Genomic DNA, 21,937 nt, shown 5'->3' on the forward strand with positions numbered 1-21,937 from the left:
TCCAAGTTAACTTGTACTTAGCAAAGAGTAGTCTCAAAAATGCTGGTGTTATTTGTTGCCAACCTTACTTGGAAAGATAGATACAGCTAAGCAAATAAAAAAAAAAAATCAGCCCTTGCCCCTTGTGGCAAGGGAAGGAAGCTCTGGTTTCTAATGCAGCAAATTTGGAGGCTCCTCAAGGGAAGGAGAGCCTCCCATACCCAGATTTTAAAACTGTGTGCCAAAGAGTATTATTCAAGGGATGAAAGAGGGCTACTGTGTTGCTTGTTGTGAAGGCACGAGGCTGACTGGACCCCCAGGCATCCTCTGGACAAACTGGTTGGGACAAAGACTCAGCCCTTCCAAGCAGCAAGAGGAGTTATTCCAGCACATCCATCACATCGATCTGCTTGAGAAGACTGTCTAGACTATAAGAGTATCCTCACTTGAGATTGTAGGGAGAGGATAAAAGGTAAAATCAGCAAGTGGTGCCCCAATTTTTGTCTGCTTCCATTACATCATAGTATCTTCTCTAATTTAGGAGTCTAGGTGTCAAGAATGCTTAGTTTGAACAGTACACATAGGTCGTTTGTAGATGACTTCTCTGTTCTTCCCAGCATGGACTCTGTTGAGTCAGACTGATTGTCTGGTGAAATCCTAAAATTCTTTCCCCAGATTCAGGTTCCACATCTGCATGGATAGCATTCTCATCTTCAAGAATTCACTGTTCTTAATATCAGTTCTGCAAGACCTCCTCATGCTCTAAATGTTTTTAGTATGCCTCACATCCTCAGAAAACCCTTTCATACCCAGGGATGCTGCTCTTCTGCTTGTGTGAATAATTCTGCATTTGTGATTTACTCTCCCTTTTATTATAAACTTTCCTTACAGTACAGAAAAAAACACCAAAGATCTTACAACACTATTTTTAAGACTTACCAGTTTTAAGTTACATTGAAAAGTATGAGCTCAAGTAACTCACTCTATCCTGATGAGAATACATTCCACAATTTCTTTACTTCTAGATGATGAAGTTGGATTAATTTCTTAAACTGCACTTTATAAGCCATTTTTATATATGGGAAAAAGAAGAACTAGAGACGACTAATACTTAGTCTAACCATCCGTTCCAATGTGATATTGTGACAAAATCATTTATCTACCTCTCTGTACAAAAGCAACATACAAGCTAGAAGTTTTACACATTGGCAGTGGCTAGTCCAGATTCGTAACTATAGAGGAATTTCATTTGGCCTGCAAACATTTACTGAGGTCTAATAAGTTCCAACATTTAACATAAAAGTCTAAATTTCTGATTCCTTTTAAATTTGGAAAATCTGATATCATATGTCATGTCAACAACTAGCCAGAGTTGAAAGCATCTGCTTCCTATGCGATTCATTCTTTCTTACATATGATTCACTTTATTTATCTGTGTCACCTAATTGCATGGTCAGGCTCTTGATTTCCACTTTGGAAGATAAGATACTTAGTTGGAAATGAGTCAAGGGATCTGTTAGTTCACTTCTTGTTTAAACAGTAACTTATATCAGAAATAACACAGTAAACTAAAAACACATTTACAATGTGTGTTAAATTAAAAAAATGGAAGAAAGCTTTGGCTACAGAATATTCCCACGGCTTCAGAAAAAATGAAGCTGGGTAATCAAGAAACACTTATCCATTAACTGTTATGTATCAGGCACTGAACCAGGTTGGTAGGATGGAGAGGTAATTAACAGAAGATTCCAGTTTTGCAGGTATTCAGTTTTACTTAGAAGAAAGAATTAAAATCAAATATCTACAAAGCCATGTGATGTGAGCTTGCAGAAGTCCAAGTATTAAGGAAGCCTAAGGAGGATGCAGATGGTGTCATAGATGAAATGACATCATAATTGAGCCTTAAAAGACAGGTTTGCCAAATAGGAAGCAATCATTCATTCCATGTGCATGATCTTATTATTTTTGCTTTTTTATAGAATAAGAGATTTAGAATATTTACACTTTTATTAGCTTCAGTTTGGAGAAAAGCAACCACACTATTCTTTTTTGTACTTTTATCAAACTATAAAATAAACTATGTGTATTTACTTTTCAAAAATAAAGGTAAGTTCTGTACTATTTAATGATGTTCAAAAAGTTGTAACTCATAAAACACAATTATAATTTAAAAAATTACTAAAACAGGCTAAATCATCAACAGTACCCGTGATGAAGGAAGGCCTGAAAAACAAAAGTGCTTGTGAACTGCTGGTATCTTGCTGAAAGGAGATAAAGAATTAGAACCAACTAAACTGTCTGCAGAAACAGTTGGCAGTCCCCACTGGGGGGAGTTTTGCAACAGAAAAGGTTAGAAAATAACCTTGACATAACAATGAAAGGAGAAAATCCACACGTTAGACTAGGTTATCAGTGTCGATGTGATGTTTTGAGGGGTACTTGAAAAAAGAGTTTGCTTTACCTTCATTAAGAATAAAGGCACCATTCCAGAGACTAGTTTTAAGTAAGGAAGGCTATGAATTTAAAGGTAATATCTAAATATATCCCAGTCCTTGGAAGATAAACAAAGGGTGCATATATTTTTTGTGGACGTTTTATGACATGAAGGGCTGTCGATGAAAATTATGTCATGATTCTGAAAAACTAACAGGAGTTCGAATGAATGACTGATTGCTGAGTCTAGACTATTTTTTGGTTTTCAGACTACTTCCAAAGGATTGTTGCATATGTTATGCTCCTAAAAAACTGATTAAAGGGGTGCCTGGGTGGCTCAGTCAGTTAAGCATCTGACTCTTGATTTCAGCTCAGGTCATGATCTCAGAGTTGTGAGATCGAGCCCTACACTGGTTCATAGACAGCCATCTCCTCCCTGTGTCCTCACATGGTGGAGGAGTTCTCTGGGGTCTCTTATGAAAGCACTAATCCCACTCATGAGGGCTCCACCCTCATGACCTACTCACCTCCCAAAGGCCCCTCTTCCTAACACCATCACATCAGGGCTTAGGTTTCAACATATGAATTTTGGGGAGGGACACAAACATTCAGCCTATGGCAACTTTGGACATACTGTATGAAATCTTAATACTATGCACATTCTTAACAGATAAATTTACATATTAAAATAATTATCCACATAAATAACATTTTTTCACTCCTCTAGAATGGATCAGGTAATGCTTTTTCACATTTAAAAGAAACAGAAACTAATATCAATATTCTCTTCAAATTCTTTCTGGACAGCCATGGGAAAAGGTAAGTATTTTCTTAAAAACAGGATAAAAAAATTTCCTAATGAATCAAATCCAGTGTAGGCAGATAGCACCAAACTTCCATTCAGCCATTCTAATACTTTGATTATGAATAAAAAGTAGTCCAACTTGTTTGGACAGGAAAAAAAAAAAAGGAAGGCCATGTGTTTTTGTTTGTTCCTATATATCTATGCCTCCCATCAAATTATAAATTCCATGTATTTATTCCGTTGGTAACCTCTAGCATTGAGCAAGGTATTTGGCTCTTAACAGGTGCTCAGTAAATATTACTGGTTTGCATTTAAATTGAAAATATATAAAATTTGCCATTTGCTTACACAGTGAATATATTAAAAAATAAATTTGATAGTCTCACTTATTTCTCCCAGATTCAATCTTCAATTTTTATCATTTTGCTCTATCATTGACTACAAAGTGATATGATTTACAGACATGACTCTTTGCATTCTGACACCAATTCTTTGACACCAACTAGATGTCCCTACAATTCAATTCAGTTATGACACTACCCAGAGTTGGCTCAGACCCCGCAGGTTAAGGGGCTCAGTCCCACAAGACTACTCCCATTTCAGACACCAGCCGCAAGTCTCAGATGTCTCCAAGACAACTGTGTCCAGCCTGCTACAAATTTGGAGCTTCTCACAAGCCCCTCAGTTTTGATAATTGGCTAGAATGTTCACAGAACTCATGAAAATGTTATACTTAATGATGATTATTTTATTATAAAGAATGAGAATAAATGGCTAATAAAAAGGTACACAGGGGAAGGGAGCTCTCCAAGTCCTGTTTTTCAGAGTATTTATCAGTTTCATTATGGAGACACGATTAATTAACTCACTGGCCACATGATTAAACTCAACGTCCAGCCCCTCTGATATCCCCGGAGGTTTGAAAGGTGATGAAGATGTGTCATTGATACTTCCTCTAACAAAGTAAGTGTAGCAGGCATCAGAAACACAGTATAAGAATTAAGTGGACATGGGGGGCAGCTGGGTGGCACAGCGCTTAAGCGTCTGCCTTCAGCTCAGGGCGTGATCCCAGCGTTGCGGGATCGAGCCCCATGTCAGGCTCCTTCACTGTGAGCCTGCTTCTTCCTCTCCCACTCCCCCTGCTTGTGTTCCCTCTCTTGCTGGCTGTCTCTATCTCTGTCAAATAAATAAATAAAATCTTTAAAAAAAAAAAAGAATTAAGTGGACATGGAAAATGAGACATGAAATAAAAAATAGAGAAGGGGAGGACATCAATAGGAAAAAAAGAACTTTTCATCTCATTTCCCTATAAAGACTTACTTCATCTCCTGTTTTGATGCATTTTATAAAAAAAGCCTTTTATTCATGCTTATAGCTCAATTTGCTTTAAGACTGCTTTCTTTAAAATTGCTTTTGAACTGTCACCATTCCCCAATAATGATCATAATTACAGTTGAGCTATCCTATGGTAATTACACAGTGATGTAAGAAGCAAAGTAATGAAAATGTGAGATGAATAGTGTGAAATAAAAATATAAATATTTGGTTTTTGTCCCTGGTTCCTGACATAGAGCTTCAAAAGCCCCTAGAATTTATGAGTAATTGGAGTGTTTTTTGTTGTTCATATCTTTCAACCATACCTGATTTTATGCTAAGGAGGCAACTCATGGAGGATCCCCTAGATAGCTTCAGGATGAGATCCAGAAAAAGTAACCACATGATTAGTATACTGAAACTTTCAACATCTTCGTCACCTTTCAAACCTCCAGGGACAGCAGAGGGGCTGGACGTTGCCCTATTCTTCGTAGGCATATGACTGGACTGCATTTCCTAGTCCCTCCTGAAGTTAGGTGTGGCCATATGATTGAGTTCTAGCCAATGGCATATGAGTGGAAGTCTACGTGTCACTCCCAGACCTGACCCATCTGTTTAATATTGGTGTGTATATACTGTCATTTGCTGCCTTTAGTTGTACATTGCAAGAAAGACAAGTAGCTCAAGCAAGAATTAGTTTCAAGTAGAGACTAAAAATAAACAGGGAACTCAGAAATTAGGAGCCTCTAATATTTAAAAACTGTGCACTTCTAAATGCCCACAGGAGAGAAAACTGAAACAAGGCATTAACAGCAAAGTCCAACCCAGCACTACTGTCTCAATAACCTCAAGGTAGCTTCCCAAGAGATAGAGAGAAGCACGGGTTGAGAAGGCAAAGAAATAAAGAACTTAAAAATTATATTTAAGAAGGAACATTGGGGATCATCTGGTCATAAAAATTTATGGAAGTAAGTATACCAGAATTTTATCAAGTTTTTGAAAGAAATTAGCAGACTCATCTAAGAAATCTTTAGACTTTAAAAGTTTAGGGGAAAAATGCTTTCATAAGCTTAAAAATCCTTAGATTTTTTTCAAACTTCCATAAGCAATAAGCAGGATAAAAATTCACATAGGCTGCAAGAAGTATGTATTCCCAAGGTGACGTGGATAAAAGTAGCTCAGAAAGAAGCTTGAGGTGAGACAAGTGTCACATAAAAAAACAGACAAGGGAATTCCTCAAGAGAGCAAATCTAAAACAATAATCAAGGAATTTCCTTTTCACAAGAACAGATGGGGGTCCTCAACAATCATTCATTGCTCACATCATTGTCACAGACCAGTGATCCTTTGTGCTCTCAGTTCTCTCCTTTTCCTAATGGAAGTTTTTATTCTTTTATATCCTCTTATATTCTTTTATATTCTTCAGTGAGTGGCCTCTTCCAGAGAATTCTTACAGATTATCACTTCCATTACCAGTGACAACCAGTGTTCTAGAAGAATTCAAGGTCTACTAGGAAACCACCCAAACGTAATCATCACACAAGTAAAACAGCCAGGGTCAATGCAATCTAATCTCCCACACTCATTCTAACAAATTCTAGCACTTCTCAAGTTTAAATGAAAACCACTTAGGGTCAAAAAAGTGTGTCAAGCAGCCAAGCTGTTGTTTGTTTCTAATTCAAAACCTTGATTATGTTTCTAAAGGTGAAAGCTTTATCTATGAAGGTGAAAATGCATCTAATTATAGATAGAATAAAAGGATATTCATAAATATGTTTGAAAGATTAAAAATCTACCTATTCCTCAGCTAATAATAACTCTGGACTATTATTCAATATTAGAAACAAAGATCAATTTCCCTAGCCTAAAAATATCTCCTTGTATCCAGACTACAATGTAGAAAGATAATTACTAAGTTAGCTGTATTTATACCAGATAAAAAGCATTGGCTGGAAATGAACAGTTACTATATCACTGACGGCACATATGTTAGTTTACTAGGGCTGCCATAAAAAAGCACCACAGACTGGGTAGCTTGAACAACAGAAATTTACTGTGTCAGAGTTCTGGAAGCTGGAAATCTGAAATCAAGGTGTCAGCAGTATCGGTTGCTTCTGAGGGCTGTAAGTGAACGATTTGTTCCAGGCTGCTTTCCTTGCCTTGTGGATGGCCGTCTTTTCCCTGTTTCTCTTCAAACTATCTTTCTTCTCTTTATGTATGTCTGTTTCTGTATCCAAATTTACCCTTTCTATAAGGATGCCAGGTGTACTGGATCAAGGCCCACCGCAATAGCCTTCTTTAATCCATTACCTCCATAAAAACCCTATCTTCAAATAAGATCACATTCAGAGGTAGTAGAGGCTAGGACTCCCAGCACATCTTTTTTTGAGGGGGAGGAACACAATTTAAGTCATAATAGCACTAAAGCCTAAAAAGTTTCTATGTGACAAAATCTCTATATCAACAGATAAAATGGTAATAACTGAATTGAAAAGAATTTTCTATGGCTTTAAAACCTCCAAACCAACTGGTTTCAATTCCAATTCCCCAAGCCCCACTACTCCTTAATAATTAGGGAATATACTGAATTCCTTTACTCTTTTTGGGAAATATCTAGTATATGTAGGGGTAAATACAAATCTAAAAAATAAATGAATTTCTCTGATGCCAAAAGAGAAGAAAACTCCATCCTTCCCCCTCTTTTCCCCATAGCATTTCCTTTAGAAAACTCACGATTGTAAATCCTTTCTCTGTCGCTTTCAGAGAGTTGCAAACCTTTTGAAAACCTGAATAATCTCTAGCCAGTTTTGTATCTCAGAGAAGTCTCTCTTGGAAGCTTTGGAACTATCTTTCTGAAATGCGAACATAAAGCATCCTCTCTCTCTGTCTCTTTGGGAAGTTAGTCTAGGTATCTGGCTGGAAGTTGTAACTGCTTGCTTGTTGCAAAGATACAAGAAGTTTTATTTTTCCTTTATATTAAGACAATTGACATGTTTGCAGGTGATTGTATTTGCCTAGCCATATAAAAGAGTGAGATGCCTCTCTATTTTTGCAATCTTTTTAGTGGATTTCTTGAGATGTATATCACAGTCTGATTTAATGCTTATTCAAGTAAAACTTCCCTACATTTGAGAAGAGGATTTCTATATTAGTGGAAGACTTTGTTTTTAATTAATTCCCCAACAAATATCAAAATGTCATATTGTTCTTCTTTTTCCCTAATGCAGTAGACACACAATAATATAAACACAAACACTCAACACTATTGAAAACATCTTCCACAATTATGACCTTGAAACATCCACTCACTTAGCATAAAACTGAATACAAAGAATGGAATATTTATAAGTGAAATCCACAATAATTTATAATTATGTTTGTAGTACCATTTATTTGAATACTGATTGTATGCCAAAACTGGGCTAAATGTTTTGGATAGATCATCTGGTGTAATCTTTGCAATGACCCTATTATTTAGCTATTACCACTATTTCTAGAGAAGAATCCCAAAGCTATCAATGTGCAAATAATTTAACCAAGTTCCATTCCTAGAAAGTGGTAGAGAAATGGACCAATGTGACTCCAGAGCTGTACTCTTCATCAGTAGGTAATCCTAGTGTGTCAAGAGGGAGACCATCAAACAGCACGTCAGCACTGATTCCAGCTGGATTCCGGATAACCGGCTTTGCTTGCGGGTGCTGAGCCAATTTAGCCATGCTTGCCAACCTTTCCATGTTGTTAAAGCAGTGTGGCATAATGGTAGTTTTCTGTCCTGAACATTCATGTCTTTAAGATTCCCTTCTTGCACTGACTTGATAGCTATATAATCTTGGAAAAGTTATTTTACCTGTCTTACACTCAGTTTCCTCTTCTGAAGGGAGCACCTAACAGCAACTTGAGTATGACTGCAAAGGAACAATGGAAAGGCTCTACTAACATAACATATGTGACCAGCTCTGAAGATGGAAATCAACAGATCAGAGTGCAGTAATGGCCTTACTCAGCAGTATGTCTCCTAGGAATTAGGACAGTGTTTGGCATAACAGGTAATCAAAACCAAATGAAAAAAATGAACTAACCAAACAACAGCAACAACAAACATAAGGCATCATTATCTGTACCTCTTATATTGTCACAAACAATGAAGAGGGCATAGATTTAGCACATTTCACATGAATAAAATTGAATCATATTGTTTTGTCTTACATCAGATTCTTCCAGTATACTAGTATCAAGTAAATGCTGGATGCAAAATCCATTGATAGCCACACTCAGGCTAAACATTAAGAATGGAAACCACACTTCTCTATCCACATAACATGACTTCACAATCCTACTTTGTCCATTCACAGTACTCTGATCCTTTCCCAAAATTAATCAAACCCCCATTCCAGAACCTCATTAAATAAGGCCCTCATTAAATAAGACCCTCATTAAATAAGATTTCCTATACTGAAGAAACTTTAACCTTGCTTCCCCAGTTCTGAAGCATTGCCAAAGCTCTCCTGAGGTGAGGGTCTCCCTTACCTAAGCAAGCAAATAAACTCAGCTTTGTCTCAGATTGTGTTGGTGACATTTGGGAAGCTAACTTTCAACAAAGCCTACAACTTTTCTAAGGCCTGAAGGATTATTTTATACTGCAAAGCCCTCTATAAACAGAGATTTCTTGATATAGCACTCATGATATTAACAATATAACTGACATTATAACTGAGTATATGCATTCTTGCTGCATTTAACTCTTTCATGGATCATGCTTTCAATTTATAATAAATGAGAGAACAAGATATCTTCATTATGTTCACTTGTGATACAAAAGGTTCAAATCCATCAATTCACATTAAAAAATTGTAAATTAAGATTTTAGCTCCAAAATAAGGATTCAAACAGCATTTTTATTTTTACTACCTCACTGCATTTCTTTCTATATATAGGAATTTCAGAGTTACTCTTTCAGGAAAAAATAGGTATATGCAACTTCCTTAATATGAAGTCTTACCTTTTCCAGTTTTGAAAGAGCAAGAGAGTAACAGTCTTTGGCTCTGAATTGCATGAATCTCATGTTGGCTGGGTGAGTAAGTTCTGTGATAATACTGAGACTGGAAAACAACCTACATTAAAAAAACACACACACACAAAAGAACATTTGCATTACACTAACAATCCAATACGGTATTTTTTATAACACCATATTTATGAGTGAGTGATTCCTAGCCTCAGGCATAAAACAACATGCAATTACAGCAGCAGGCATTGTTACATAAACTGTCTATACGATGCGAGAAAAATGGAGCACTATTTTCCGAAGAATATTTTAGCAAACATTTTAGCACTACAAGAAGAATAAATTTAGTAATTTGGCTTTTATTAGACATTTCTCTCTACAATTATGAAATGGCATAGAAGAGAAACTCATGAAGCTGATTTAAGAAGTTACAAGGTGACTTTGTGGATAATGTTGAAATTGAAATTTATAAGATGAATATGCTGATTGACAAAGATTTCACGGGATGAGCTTCTTGTTCATATTATGAGTTCTTTGATCTTCTAAGATTCCCTATTCTCATAGTATGCAATTTTAAATGTCAAATCTTGCTACAGTGAATTTCTGAGAAAATATTTTAGCTGAAATAACATTTTATTACAATGAATTGAGGCCAAGGCTCAATTGGTAGTGTTATTTTAAGAGGATCCTGAGTTTTCACATGTCCCATAGCTTTGCATTAGCTTTCTTCCTATTCACTTTCTTCCCCCAACACACACACACACACACACACACACACACGCACACACGTGCACGCACACACACACGATAGTAGTTGTCAGATCATTGCTTCGTTATTGTTATTTTTATTTACTGACGGCAATACTTAATCTCTAGGTTAACAAGTAATTATAAAGTGTGTTTGTTATTGGACAGGTCTGGTCTCGAGGACATAAAAAGAAGTATAAAGTGAATTTTTTGCCTTTAAATTAGACCTACTACCTAGAGGAAACTATAAAAAATTTTAAATTATAAGGCTGTACATATTTTTCTAGGGGTGATAAATATGGATGACTGAGTCTTCACAGATTATGTAGCATTAAAACACCAGCGAAAGGAGAGCTTATGAGAAGCATCTAGGACAGTGCTTAGATATAAGGCCAGAAAGTAATTTGTGAGAAAAACATAGCTGCAAACCAATGAAAATTTATTTCATCTTTGGGGAAATTTTCATTTTCTCTGAGAAATATAGCTTTTATCTTTCATAGATATTATTATTCTAACTTTGGATACATTTATGATTACTTGGATGATACAATCCTTTGCTAACACATTACATCAAATGTATATAGCTATATATATTTGAAGTCTGAGTGAGTGGTAATATGACTGAGTGACTGGTCATTGTACTTAAGTGACTTGTAGAGTGAAAATTAGATAGAACCAAAAAATGTATATGATGTACCACTTCTGTTCTACATAAATGAACCCACACCTTTGTTATTTTAAACTACAAAAGTGAATACATTATCCAAGTCTGCCACCTAGTGAAAATCTATAACTAAGTAAGACTTAAATAATGAAATGTTTTATTGCATTGCCTTTTATATCTACAAAGTACTACTCATGTTCAATTATAATACATTTATAAATTTGGTTCTGGAATAGATTTAATTATGTATCTTTAAAATACTAATCTACAAATCTATTTCTGGGACTTAATATGGCCTAAAACACATTCTGAATATAAGACATTTTAGAAATAAAATGACATAAAAAGTCTATCTTCCCCTAGGTCAGAGGATCATAATAAAACAATATTACAATTGAAAAATAATGTTTTTTTCTATTTAAAACTTTTCTACAATTAATTTATGTTCTGATTGAGTGATGTAAGTATCATTGTGGAAATGTGCAAAATCTCTATGGAATATTCTCTGCCTGAATTAATTTATTCAAAACGTATTTTTGAAAGACAGGCCCAGTTATGCTAACCCATACAGAGATGAAAATCCCACCATATACCCTATTTCCCAGACCACTGGGAGAACTCTGAGACTAGCTGCAATTATATAGTCAAGCAAAACAAACATAAGGACACACAAATCTGGAAAATGTTTCCCATATTAAAAAAAAAAAAAAAACTAAGCCAATGTGCTGCACTATAAATTTTGATCTGTTGTGGTGACTGGGAATGATGTTTCAGAGTAACAGGGAGTATACCTTAATCTATAGGTACACACATACACTTAGATACATGAAATTCTAGTTTTAGACTACAGTTGACTATCAACACTAAAATAAATAAGAATATACTTTTTTACAAATACTTTTTAAACACTTGAGGTCTGAGTCCGAGTTAGTAATAAATGAGACTATAATAAATATCAGATACCTCTTGCATTTAAATTTATCCATGTAAACCGATCAAAATAATAAAAAATATTTTTGTACTATATAAAGGAATCATTTTCATATTTATATATATTCATTATCAATATTTTCAATTATGTCATTTTCCATGTGTACAGGTGTGTTATTTCCTCAACGAGACTATGACTACTTGTAGCAGGCTGAAGACAATATTCCTTTTTTATTTTTAATTTTTTTAGCTTGCCATTTATGCTCTTAGTGTCCTGGGGATGAAAGTCTTCTAACTGAGCAGCTCTCCCTGCTCTTACTTCCCCCCAGCCCCTCCCCCCACCCCCCTACAAACCACTTTTCACATTGTAGCTAAAAGAATATTTTAAAACTGTTTCAGTGATTTCCTTCCTGTTATTCCTGTAATGAAGATCACTTGTAACAAAGCTCTGCAAAGCCGGCCCCTCAGAGCCTTTGGCTATGCTGCCCCCATGTGGAATGCTCTCCTCCTCTCTTTGCCGCTGAGTCTATCTTGCAAGCAAAAGATCTTCAATTTCTCAGGGAGGTGTTCCTTGATTCACTGGACTAGACCATATATTCTTGTCTGGATCTATATAACATTCTCCTTTTTTTTTCAGTAGTTGCCACACTTACCATTCTCCAGTTCAATTTTTTAAATGACTTGTTTAATATGTTCCCAGCTAGACCATCAGCAACCCAAGGCCAGGAAGCCTTAATCACTACTGATCCCCGTGTCTGCCTTTGGCACCACGGCAGCAATAGACAGCATCCTGCATACTCCCCAAACTTACTAGATGCTCAATAATACCACGTGAATAAATCACAACCGCAGGTGTTTGTAGAGGTCCTCCTGACCTATACGGGGTTAATGCGGGCATTTCTCTGTTCCAAACAGATCACAGATCCATGACTTGACTGAATGTTTCCACTGACAGAGCACTGGTTTTCTTAGCAGTTTGATCAACTAATTTTTAGGGGGAAAAACGCAAAAACAAAAATATCTTCATATTAAAAAAGAATCTGAACTAAGTCACTCCTAGGCTTTTGCAATGCAGATAAATCAATGCTAAATCAATTAAATAAAGAGACCATTAGACTGAGAAGGTCCTAATAGTTCAGCAGGCTACTTAAGCAAACCAACACCTCAGAGAATAAATGCCCGAGGCTAAGAAATCAAAACCAAAGGACAACCAATCATAGTCTGCTAGGCTTTCTCAAATAAGACAACCGCTTAAGCTGTAGCCAAATAATTCCCTTGCTTTGATTCCCTCTTCTCTGTAAGTCCCTCACTCTTGTCCTTGAAGTGTTTCTAACCACTTCCTATCTGGCGCTGCCAAATTTGAACTGATTTTTGCTCAGATAAACTCTTAAAATGTTTAATATGCCTTAGCCTATCTTTTCACATTAACAAGTATTTAGTTTGTACCCATTCTGTATTCAACTAATGTTTAACTATCCTGTGTGCTCTCTAGAAAAACCTCTGCTTCTCAACTTCTAGATGAAGTTTTCTCATCTTTCCTTCTCCTGATAGACTCAGGCAGTTGGTTTGAATCAGCCATTTTTTTCCTCTAGAGGATAGGATGAGCCAGTAAGTTGCCTTCAATGTTGCTGTTTTCCCCCAGTTAAATGAGAATAATGATAGACGCCATTGACATGCCAAACATTCCCAAGTGAAGCATTATGATAGTCAGTCTGACGTAGCCATTTTGAAGCCATTGTTTTTAATTCAAGGCACATTTTGGCATGCTTGTTTAAATTTAGTTTAGATATTAACACTTGTTCATAAAAATGTAAAAACAGGAAATATTTTCAAATATACCAAGTGCTTCTTAGGTAAAACTTTAGCAAGAGAAACTAAATTTTGAAGTACAGACGTGCTTTTCTTTCAATTTGGAAAATTGCACAAACTTCAGGAGTGCTCATCAAATATTTGAATGTTGAAACTTTGTATGCCAAGCTCTAGACTCATTTCTGGAAAATGAAATACTTCCTGAGTAGGTTCTCCGGAAGAAACATGCAGGGGCCAAGCCAGCAAATCCATAATTGCCACACTGGATAAAAACACACTGAACTGTGTAGTCCAGTTTTCAATTACGAAAGTACATTTAAGTTAGAAATGCAATTCTGGATGAAAAGGAATTCCCCCCATGCCCCCAACTCTCCTCTAATTCTTTCTAAACCACCCCCACCCCCAAGTATACTGCTAGTGAATTAATGAGATTCTCCTATTTTTGCCTTTGGTCTTTTGGGACTGAGTAACTCTGAAAGGTCCTTGGACAATCTGGAAAGAAAAGAGGCCTGCCAAGCGAAGCTATATGTCCTAGTAAGGCAGGGGTTCAAGTGAACAATATGAGCCTCTGAATAAGAACAAATTTAACCTTATTCCAGACTGGCAAAACAGATAATACCAGTTACATCAATAACTTGTGAATTAGAGCACTGTTACTTTCATTTCAGACTTGAATTCCATCTCATTCTTATCTACTGGGCTCTAATACGAGCACAGATTGAAGATTTTTCTAACATATTCCTTAAGTCGTTTTAAAAGCTGAAAATGTAAAAGTCAAAATGCCCCCACATCAAAATGGAATGTCAAAATAATCAAGTTAAAATGGCATGGGCCCAAATAGCTACACAGTCATTTACAAACGCTAAAATAAAATGTAGCATCGCCCCATACAGAGCAACAGCATAAGGTAATCTTAATTTGCTTAATACATACAGAGGCCGAGCAGCTTAGAATTTGGTTCTCATTCAAGGAAATTAATGATGTTCATGAAGATATAAGGACTGGTGCAGATATTTTAGAGATACTATTATTTAAATAAATTTCTAGGCCCAAGACAGGGCTTCTCCTGCTGGGTTGCCATGTCAGCAAACTAAAATTTAGATAACTTTTGTATGTCTGTGATAAAATTAATTTGCATATCTAGACCCACAAAATGGAGACTGCCTCAGTGGCCCAGCCCACGTCACAAATCTAAACTTAGAAGTCACACGTACTTACAGTAAATACCTATTAAGGTAACCTAATATACACCAATCTCAATCCTCCAAATCAGCTTTAGCTAACTCAGCTTATCCTAGAAAACAGGACCTACTAGCCTGACCAGGAAATGTCACGCCCTGTTTCCATGATGCCTCTTCTAACATTCTATGAATCTTGCTCTTGCAGAAAAATCTCTCCAGAAAAGTGTTCCACTGCTTGTGAGGCACTGTACTTCTCCAATCCACAGGCTGTTTCCCTTGAATAAAGGCTATTAAACTTGTTACTCAGTTGTTTTAGTTTTGTCATTTGATACCCGTAAATGCTCCACTTGACCAGAAACACGGTATACCCAGTCAGCCAATCCCCAAATGCCAAGCAAACCTGGGCTCTACACTTATTTCTTTGTTCCTTGTTCCTTATTCATTTTCTGTTTTTCTCTTTCTTCTTCCTTGTTCTTTATCCTATAAGAGCTTCCTGCCTCCCACCCTCTCTGGACCCTTAGGAATGGAGACTGCCCACTTCATGAAGTGTTAAAGAAAGTCTATTTGAATCACCTAAGTTGTCTTTAATCATTTTTAACACTATGCACTCTTGTAAACTCCCTTAGACAAGGAGTTTCCCAAGGAGATGTTCCCTTAGACATGGAGCCTTACGCTTTAATCCTAAATAGCCTGGTATCCAGCCGCTGTAACTAGATTTCTGGTTGTCTATTGCTCACTTATGAGGATAACTGGATTCTCCCTCTGGAATTTGTCATCTCTCTCTAAGCAATTTCATGCAAGGTAGTGGGCAGAGAACCTCAAAGAAAACTGGGAGTGGAGGAAGAGAGAATGAGAAAGAGAGTTGAGATCGGTATTAATCACAGCACATAATCAGTAATCATCTGTTTAGGGTTTTAGCACAGGAGTGATTATAATGACTGATCTTGGAACTTAATCTGGTAAGGAGGGAAGGAAAGTTCTCAGGTGACTAAGCACAGTGAAAAGCTATTTGAACCAGTGGATAGTATATTTCAGTGGAGACACAGGACTGTTAAGAATTGGGGGGGGGGGGTCTTAGAAGAAATGAAGTAGAAAATAAGCAGTAGTACTCACAGACCTGAATGAAATTGAGAAGATGGAGGGAAACATTATTGGTACTTCAAGGGAAAGGCTATGACCAGGAGAACAGGTGGCTAAGGTAAGATACTGAAAGGATTATCTACACAGAATTGTTGAAATCATCAAGAATGATGGTAGAAACAGTGTTGTCAAGAGTCACAGTGAAATCAGGAACCAAAATCTTCAAGGAATGTGGAAAAGTGACCTCAAAAGTGGTAAATGACTGCACCTATAAAATGAAACTACCAAATCTGCATGACTTTTGTCATTTGTCTATATAAATAACATTCTGTACATTGGGGATCTATCAGTGTCTTACTTTTGTATTTTATTATGTAAGACTAACCTAGTTTAGCATGCATTGACCGCCAGCTTAAGGACTACTCCATTAAAAAGTTTCCTAGAATTTTTTTTTTTCCTGAAAAATTGTTACGTACTTAGTGAAATAATGATAATACCACCACACATGTGTCTACTCTTAGTTATTCTGGTCAGTTTTAAAAGATTAGAGCCTTTGCCCCTTTGAGTAAGGTGGGGATTTATTTATTTATTTATTTATTTATTATTATCTTGAAATCAGAATAACTAATTCATAGACTATATAATAAAAGCCAAGTCAAATCAATAAAAACTTTACCATAATAAAAAATAAACCATAATAGAAATGAATTCATGATAAGTTGAAAATTAAAATGGTATGTTTACTCAAACAGACCCGAGATCCTCTACTGTTAAGAATGTAACTAGCTTTTCTCATGCATGGAACCAAAAACTATGATTTCACTTTGTTCACTGGCTGTAAATCTCATCCCGCTGAATTAATTTTCCAGTTGTAATTTTTTTCATTCTCTAGAGAAAAAAATTACTTACGTGTCTGTCATATTTTAAACATGTGCTATGCGACCCTGAAATGTACTATTTCATTTAGCTCAGTAACTAGTTAGCTATACTCTAAATGAACCGCCAAATTACAGTAACTTTAGAGGGTACATTTTTCTCCTTCTGGAACAACAGGTTCTTATGCAAGTTAGAGTAAATCTTCCAGATGTGTTCTTCACCTACCTAATTTCTGGTCCTTACTTTAACACTGCAAGAAGGGTTAATTATTTTCCACATGCATTTTATAGATGAGGGAAACTGAATTTCTATGAGGTTAAGAAATATACTTGTCACACAGTGTCTGCTGGAACCTCGGGAATAGAGGTGCCAGATGAGGTTTGTTGCTTCCCTGTTCCAAAGTCTGTGGCTTTTCTACTCTGTCACATGAAGGTGATCACGACAGTGCTAATAATTACAGTCACTAACATTCACTGAGAAACTGAAAACTACCAGCCATGTGCTACATGTGCGACACAGCATTATGTATTTTTAAATCCCAAACAACCTTGTGATTAAGACACTGAGGTTTAGAGAAGAAAAGTCATTTGCCTAAGATCATGTAATAAATAGTCAACTTAAGTGGGACTCACAATTAGGCTCTCTCTTCTGAATTCTGAACTCAAACAATAAACCGATAATTACCCTCAATATATGAAGGTATAAAGGTGGAGCAAGGGGAGATGATGATGGAGTTCAGATTGTTTTATTTACTTCCATAATTTAGTAGTTCAGGTTTCCTTTAGACTTCTGCAGAACTCACGAAACTAAAATAATGATCTTTTAGATAGTTACATTTTAAAATGATTTCAGAAAGAACCATTTCAAGTGACAGAGATGTCTTCGTTTATAGGTAATTTTGACTTTGCTTATAGCACGGGACTTTTCTCTGGTTTTCATTCTTACCCAAAGATAAGCATAATGGAAATTCCTATCTGGGTAAGTTTAATTGATGAAAGACAGGAAAATAGTGAGGATAAGGTTATGACTTGGCTCTTAACATGGGTAAATTGCCTGTTCACATCCTTAAAATATTTCATTTTTAGTAATCCAGATTGTCAATGCATACTTTTGGCCACTGCCAGGCATAAAAGCAAAATTAGACCATGCATGGTCTGTCATAAATCTGACTGCAAGTGCACAGGATTTAGAATTTGCTCTTGTTAAACGATACCAGAAAACAGATTTGTTATTCCATTTATTTTTAAAAGAATGACCCTGAGTTAAAAATTAGACATACGGTGCCAGTCATACATCGGAGGCTAAAAAAGTACTTGTTTTAGGACCAAATGAATGAACATAACTTCAGTGAAAGTAACTTACATTCATTCCTTTTATACAAGTCAGAGTCAAATATTTCAACAATATTTAACAGTAAGTAAGCCACAGGGCCGCATTACTGAGACATTTACCTGAAAAGGGTCTGCACATTTACAATCGTTTTGGCGTCTGCCATGTAGTCTTCCTCCGCACTCATGGTACTCTCTTTGTCCACAACCACCATGTTGGCAGCAAAAGTCACTCCACACCTGAGTAAATCATCTAGGCTTTGATAAAATCAACAGAGAAGAATGGACTTTCAATAAATCACCGTACTAGGATCAGGGCTTGCTCACCCACTCTGCACCTGTATAGGCTGCCCTTAGAGATGGCTTTCACATAGTTTGCCCTGGTAGATAGATGTTGATGTGAATTAAAATATAGTATTCTCTGCTGATATGAAATAGTTTGTATCTTTGAGCTGTTTGTTTCATTAGATCTCAACTATTTCAAAGCATTATGCGTTAAAAATTTTTTAATATTTATTAATTATGTAACTAAAACAAAAACACCCACTTTGCAATCAAATAGAGATAAAACATGTTAGAACTGTTTTTATATATATATTTAATCTCTATGGTACTTTTGGTAAGAGTAGAAATGAATACTTATGTTAATTTAGATGGTCTAGCCCAACAAAGAAATATTAAACTGTGAAGTGTCTATTTTTAAATGTGTATTATTTCTTTGTGTAAAGCTATGTGTTAAAGATTGGTCTTACACAGCCATGAGCATGGAAAATATACAAATATCAGTTGTATTCAAATTTATCATTCAGCCAGACTAAAGTTTTTGAGCCAGTGATTTAATAATCTGATTTGATTGCATGAAATAACTGCTAAGCCAGGATAGAAGTTCCCATGAACTTCAGTCTTCTCCCCATCACTGATAAAAACTAGCATTCTCCCACTGAATTAGAAGAAAATGTTGCCATTGAAGCTGAAACAAAGAAACCACTATCTCCCTGCCTCTGCTTCACACAAACTAGAAAAATACAACTGAATCAGATAAAGGAGACTAAACTTGAAGGAGTGTAAGAACGTTTTAGGTGCAAAGTTGACTGAAGACAGAAAAATTGGGCGAATTGATGCTCACATCTGATTTAAAATAGGAAGTGGAGAACTTAAAGAACAGTAGTTCCTTTTAGATTGTTAAACTGCCAGTCAGTTCCCTGAGAATCTTTCTCCAAGTGTGTGATTCGTTGAACTAGCCACATCAAGTGAAGGAGTATTAACAAAGCTCTGAGTCCAAGATCCCCCGGAGTAGTCCAGAAAACATTATTTTTCTTGAATCAGAAACAACTTCTGTGGCAGAGATTTTATGGCTAAAACTGTGGAAACAGAATTTATTCCAAATAAATTTCCTACAGTGAGAGGGGCCAGGGCCCTCATTTCCGATCAATACGATGATCAATGTTTAATCCCTGGAAATACTTTATTTGGATGTTTCTTTTAACTTAGAAATTCATAATTGTTCTTATATCTATTAAAATACATTTTTTTTAAAAAAAAGAAAGAAGTAGGTGAAAATTAATGTGATATGGGCCATAAAATGATGCTCAAGTCATGTGCTTTCAATCCACCTTGCTATAATTTTAAATCACTTTCTATTTTAGCTCTTATGATCTTCCCCCCAATAAAAAATAATCTCTCCATTATAATTATCTATATAAGAAAAGGGAAAGATAAGGTGGTAGAAGGTAAGATTGATTTGTAAAAGATATATAGATACAAGTTATGATGATAGAAAATGAATATTTCATCAGTAATAAATCAATGAAGTTGAAACTTAAAAAATTTTATTATGCGTACCTGTGTTAAATAGCTAATAGCTACGTAAACCTATATGTATCAGTTAATTCTATACTCAAAATATTGGCTGTTGTAGTTTACATATAACCTTGGCAAGTGATTTTAGTAATAATGATTAAATATGAGTTTAAATCTATAGACAGTACATACAACTGGAATGACATTTCAGAACCATGTAGAAACATTTTGTTCTTCAATTTTTAACTTTAAATTATTTATTTTTATATCCATTTAACATTACATTTTACTCTTTTCCCTTTTTTATCCAGCTACCAATTTATTCTTATAACGCCACATCTGTCATGATTTTCCACACTATCCTATTTGCGAAGCCACTGCCTATTTTTTTATTCAATAGCAAGGTTGCTTTACACAGTTTGGCCACCAGATGGCTGCCTAAGAAAAACAGTCAATATTCACGAAAAAAGAGATAATCTAAATGGCAACAACTTCCTTTTTATTGTTTTATTGTTTTCTAAGCCTTCCTTTTCAAGGAGAACTATAATGTGAATGTATGAATATATGGGACTGTTTGTAAGTGTTTTAATTCATTCGAAGGTGTTTTTGCTTTTTTAGCGGAAGTTTCAAACACTAGCAGAAGAGAAGAACACGGTGAACCTCCATATTCCACTCAACCCAGCTTCAATAATGATCAACTTGTAGCCAATCCTGTGTCATCTCTAATCATAGGAAGTTGATCCTCTCGGTTCTTCTTTTCTTCACCATAAACACTTTACAGAGAAGGAATTCATTTCATAGTTTACATCAGCAAAGACAGAAGGGAGGTGTATTTATTTTTTAACTATTCTGTTTTTCTAATGAATTTCAATAGAATACTATCATTTCAAAGTAACATTACTAGCGATAAAATACAGGTTAATTCCACATTCATGAATTTAATTAATAGTAATTTTAGTACATCTAACTACATCTTAGTTGATTAGTATTAAGATAACTGATAATGCAAATTATATTAATGTAGAATAGAGGTTAAATAAATGTTAGTCAGTTTTCTCTTTAATGTATCCACAGCCAATAAACACTTTCAAAATTATAAAACTTTTTTTCAATCTACAGGACAAAATGTAAGCATGAGAGTTCTTAATTAGTAACTTCAGCATTTTGTTTTGAAGGCTCTGGCTGACATTTTTTTAATGGAAAACTAGCACATTTTATAAGCATTTTAGTTTTATATTTCTTATAATATCATGTTCATCCATATAAAAGAATTTGTATTTTAATACTAACACATTGCACACATTTGACTTTTTAATTAACACAATTTTAGAAATTATAGACTGGTATATGTTACTAGAATAAAGTAAGCTCTTAAGGGAATGCTCCAGTTTATAAATCTGGCTTAAAAGGAGCATCTCTAAATTATTTGAAGATTTCCAAAAGTTACAACGATGATATCAATGCATCACAACATCGAACCTTTAGATTTTCTCTACCCCTAGGCCCATAGTAATAACGTTATTGCTAGAGACAGCACAAAACTGAAATAGTTTTAGAAACTAAACAAAAGTGACAAAATTCACATGCAGCAAGATTTGTTTTAATTCAACAACAGATTACTGCTTAGGAAGTTTGAATACAAGATGTATAACACGAGAACATAAGCTCTGCATGCAAAATACACCATATTTGCAATACTGAAATGGCAAATTACACTCATCATGCAACACGGAGGCACAGCACATGACAAACCACAGGACACCACACTAGTTAGTGTGCCAAAGATTTTGTCACCTACTTGTCAATAGAGCCCACCATGTAGTAAACCATTGGAAACCAACAGATTGCATCCAGAAAATGCATATCTGGCCTAAGTAGCAGATGGGTTACAAAATGAAACACAATGTCACAACAGTGGCAGCGCTTCTAGGGAAAGGAAGTAAGTTGACTTAGTTTGCATTTCCAAAACTAAACACTGTTGACAAG

General features: G+C 35.5%; 1 protein-coding gene across 3 annotated transcripts in view; it reads right to left on the reverse strand.

Annotated features, from left to right (window-relative positions):
* Positions 1–21,937, reverse strand: part of KCNT2 (potassium sodium-activated channel subfamily T member 2) — a 344,368-nt gene that overhangs the window by 56,716 nt on the left and 265,715 nt on the right. For 2 of the 3 annotated variants that reach the window (XM_008710517.1, XM_008710516.1), the window contains 2 exons: positions 18,275–18,409; positions 9,531–9,642 (listed from right to left, as the gene is read on the reverse strand). In XM_008710517.1, coding sequence (XP_008708739.1) covers positions 9,531–9,642; positions 18,275–18,409 — 247 coding nt within the window. Of the gene's footprint in view, positions 1–9,530; positions 9,643–18,274; positions 18,410–21,749; positions 21,822–21,937 lie in introns of all 3 variants that reach the window. The other variant, XM_008710515.1, reaches the window with a different exon arrangement.

The sequence above is a fragment of the Ursus maritimus genome, unplaced genomic scaffold (assembly GCF_017311325.1).
Source record: "Ursus maritimus isolate PB19 unplaced genomic scaffold, ASM1731132v1 scaffold_2, whole genome shotgun sequence".
Classification (NCBI taxonomy): domain Eukaryota; kingdom Metazoa; phylum Chordata; class Mammalia; order Carnivora; family Ursidae; genus Ursus; species Ursus maritimus.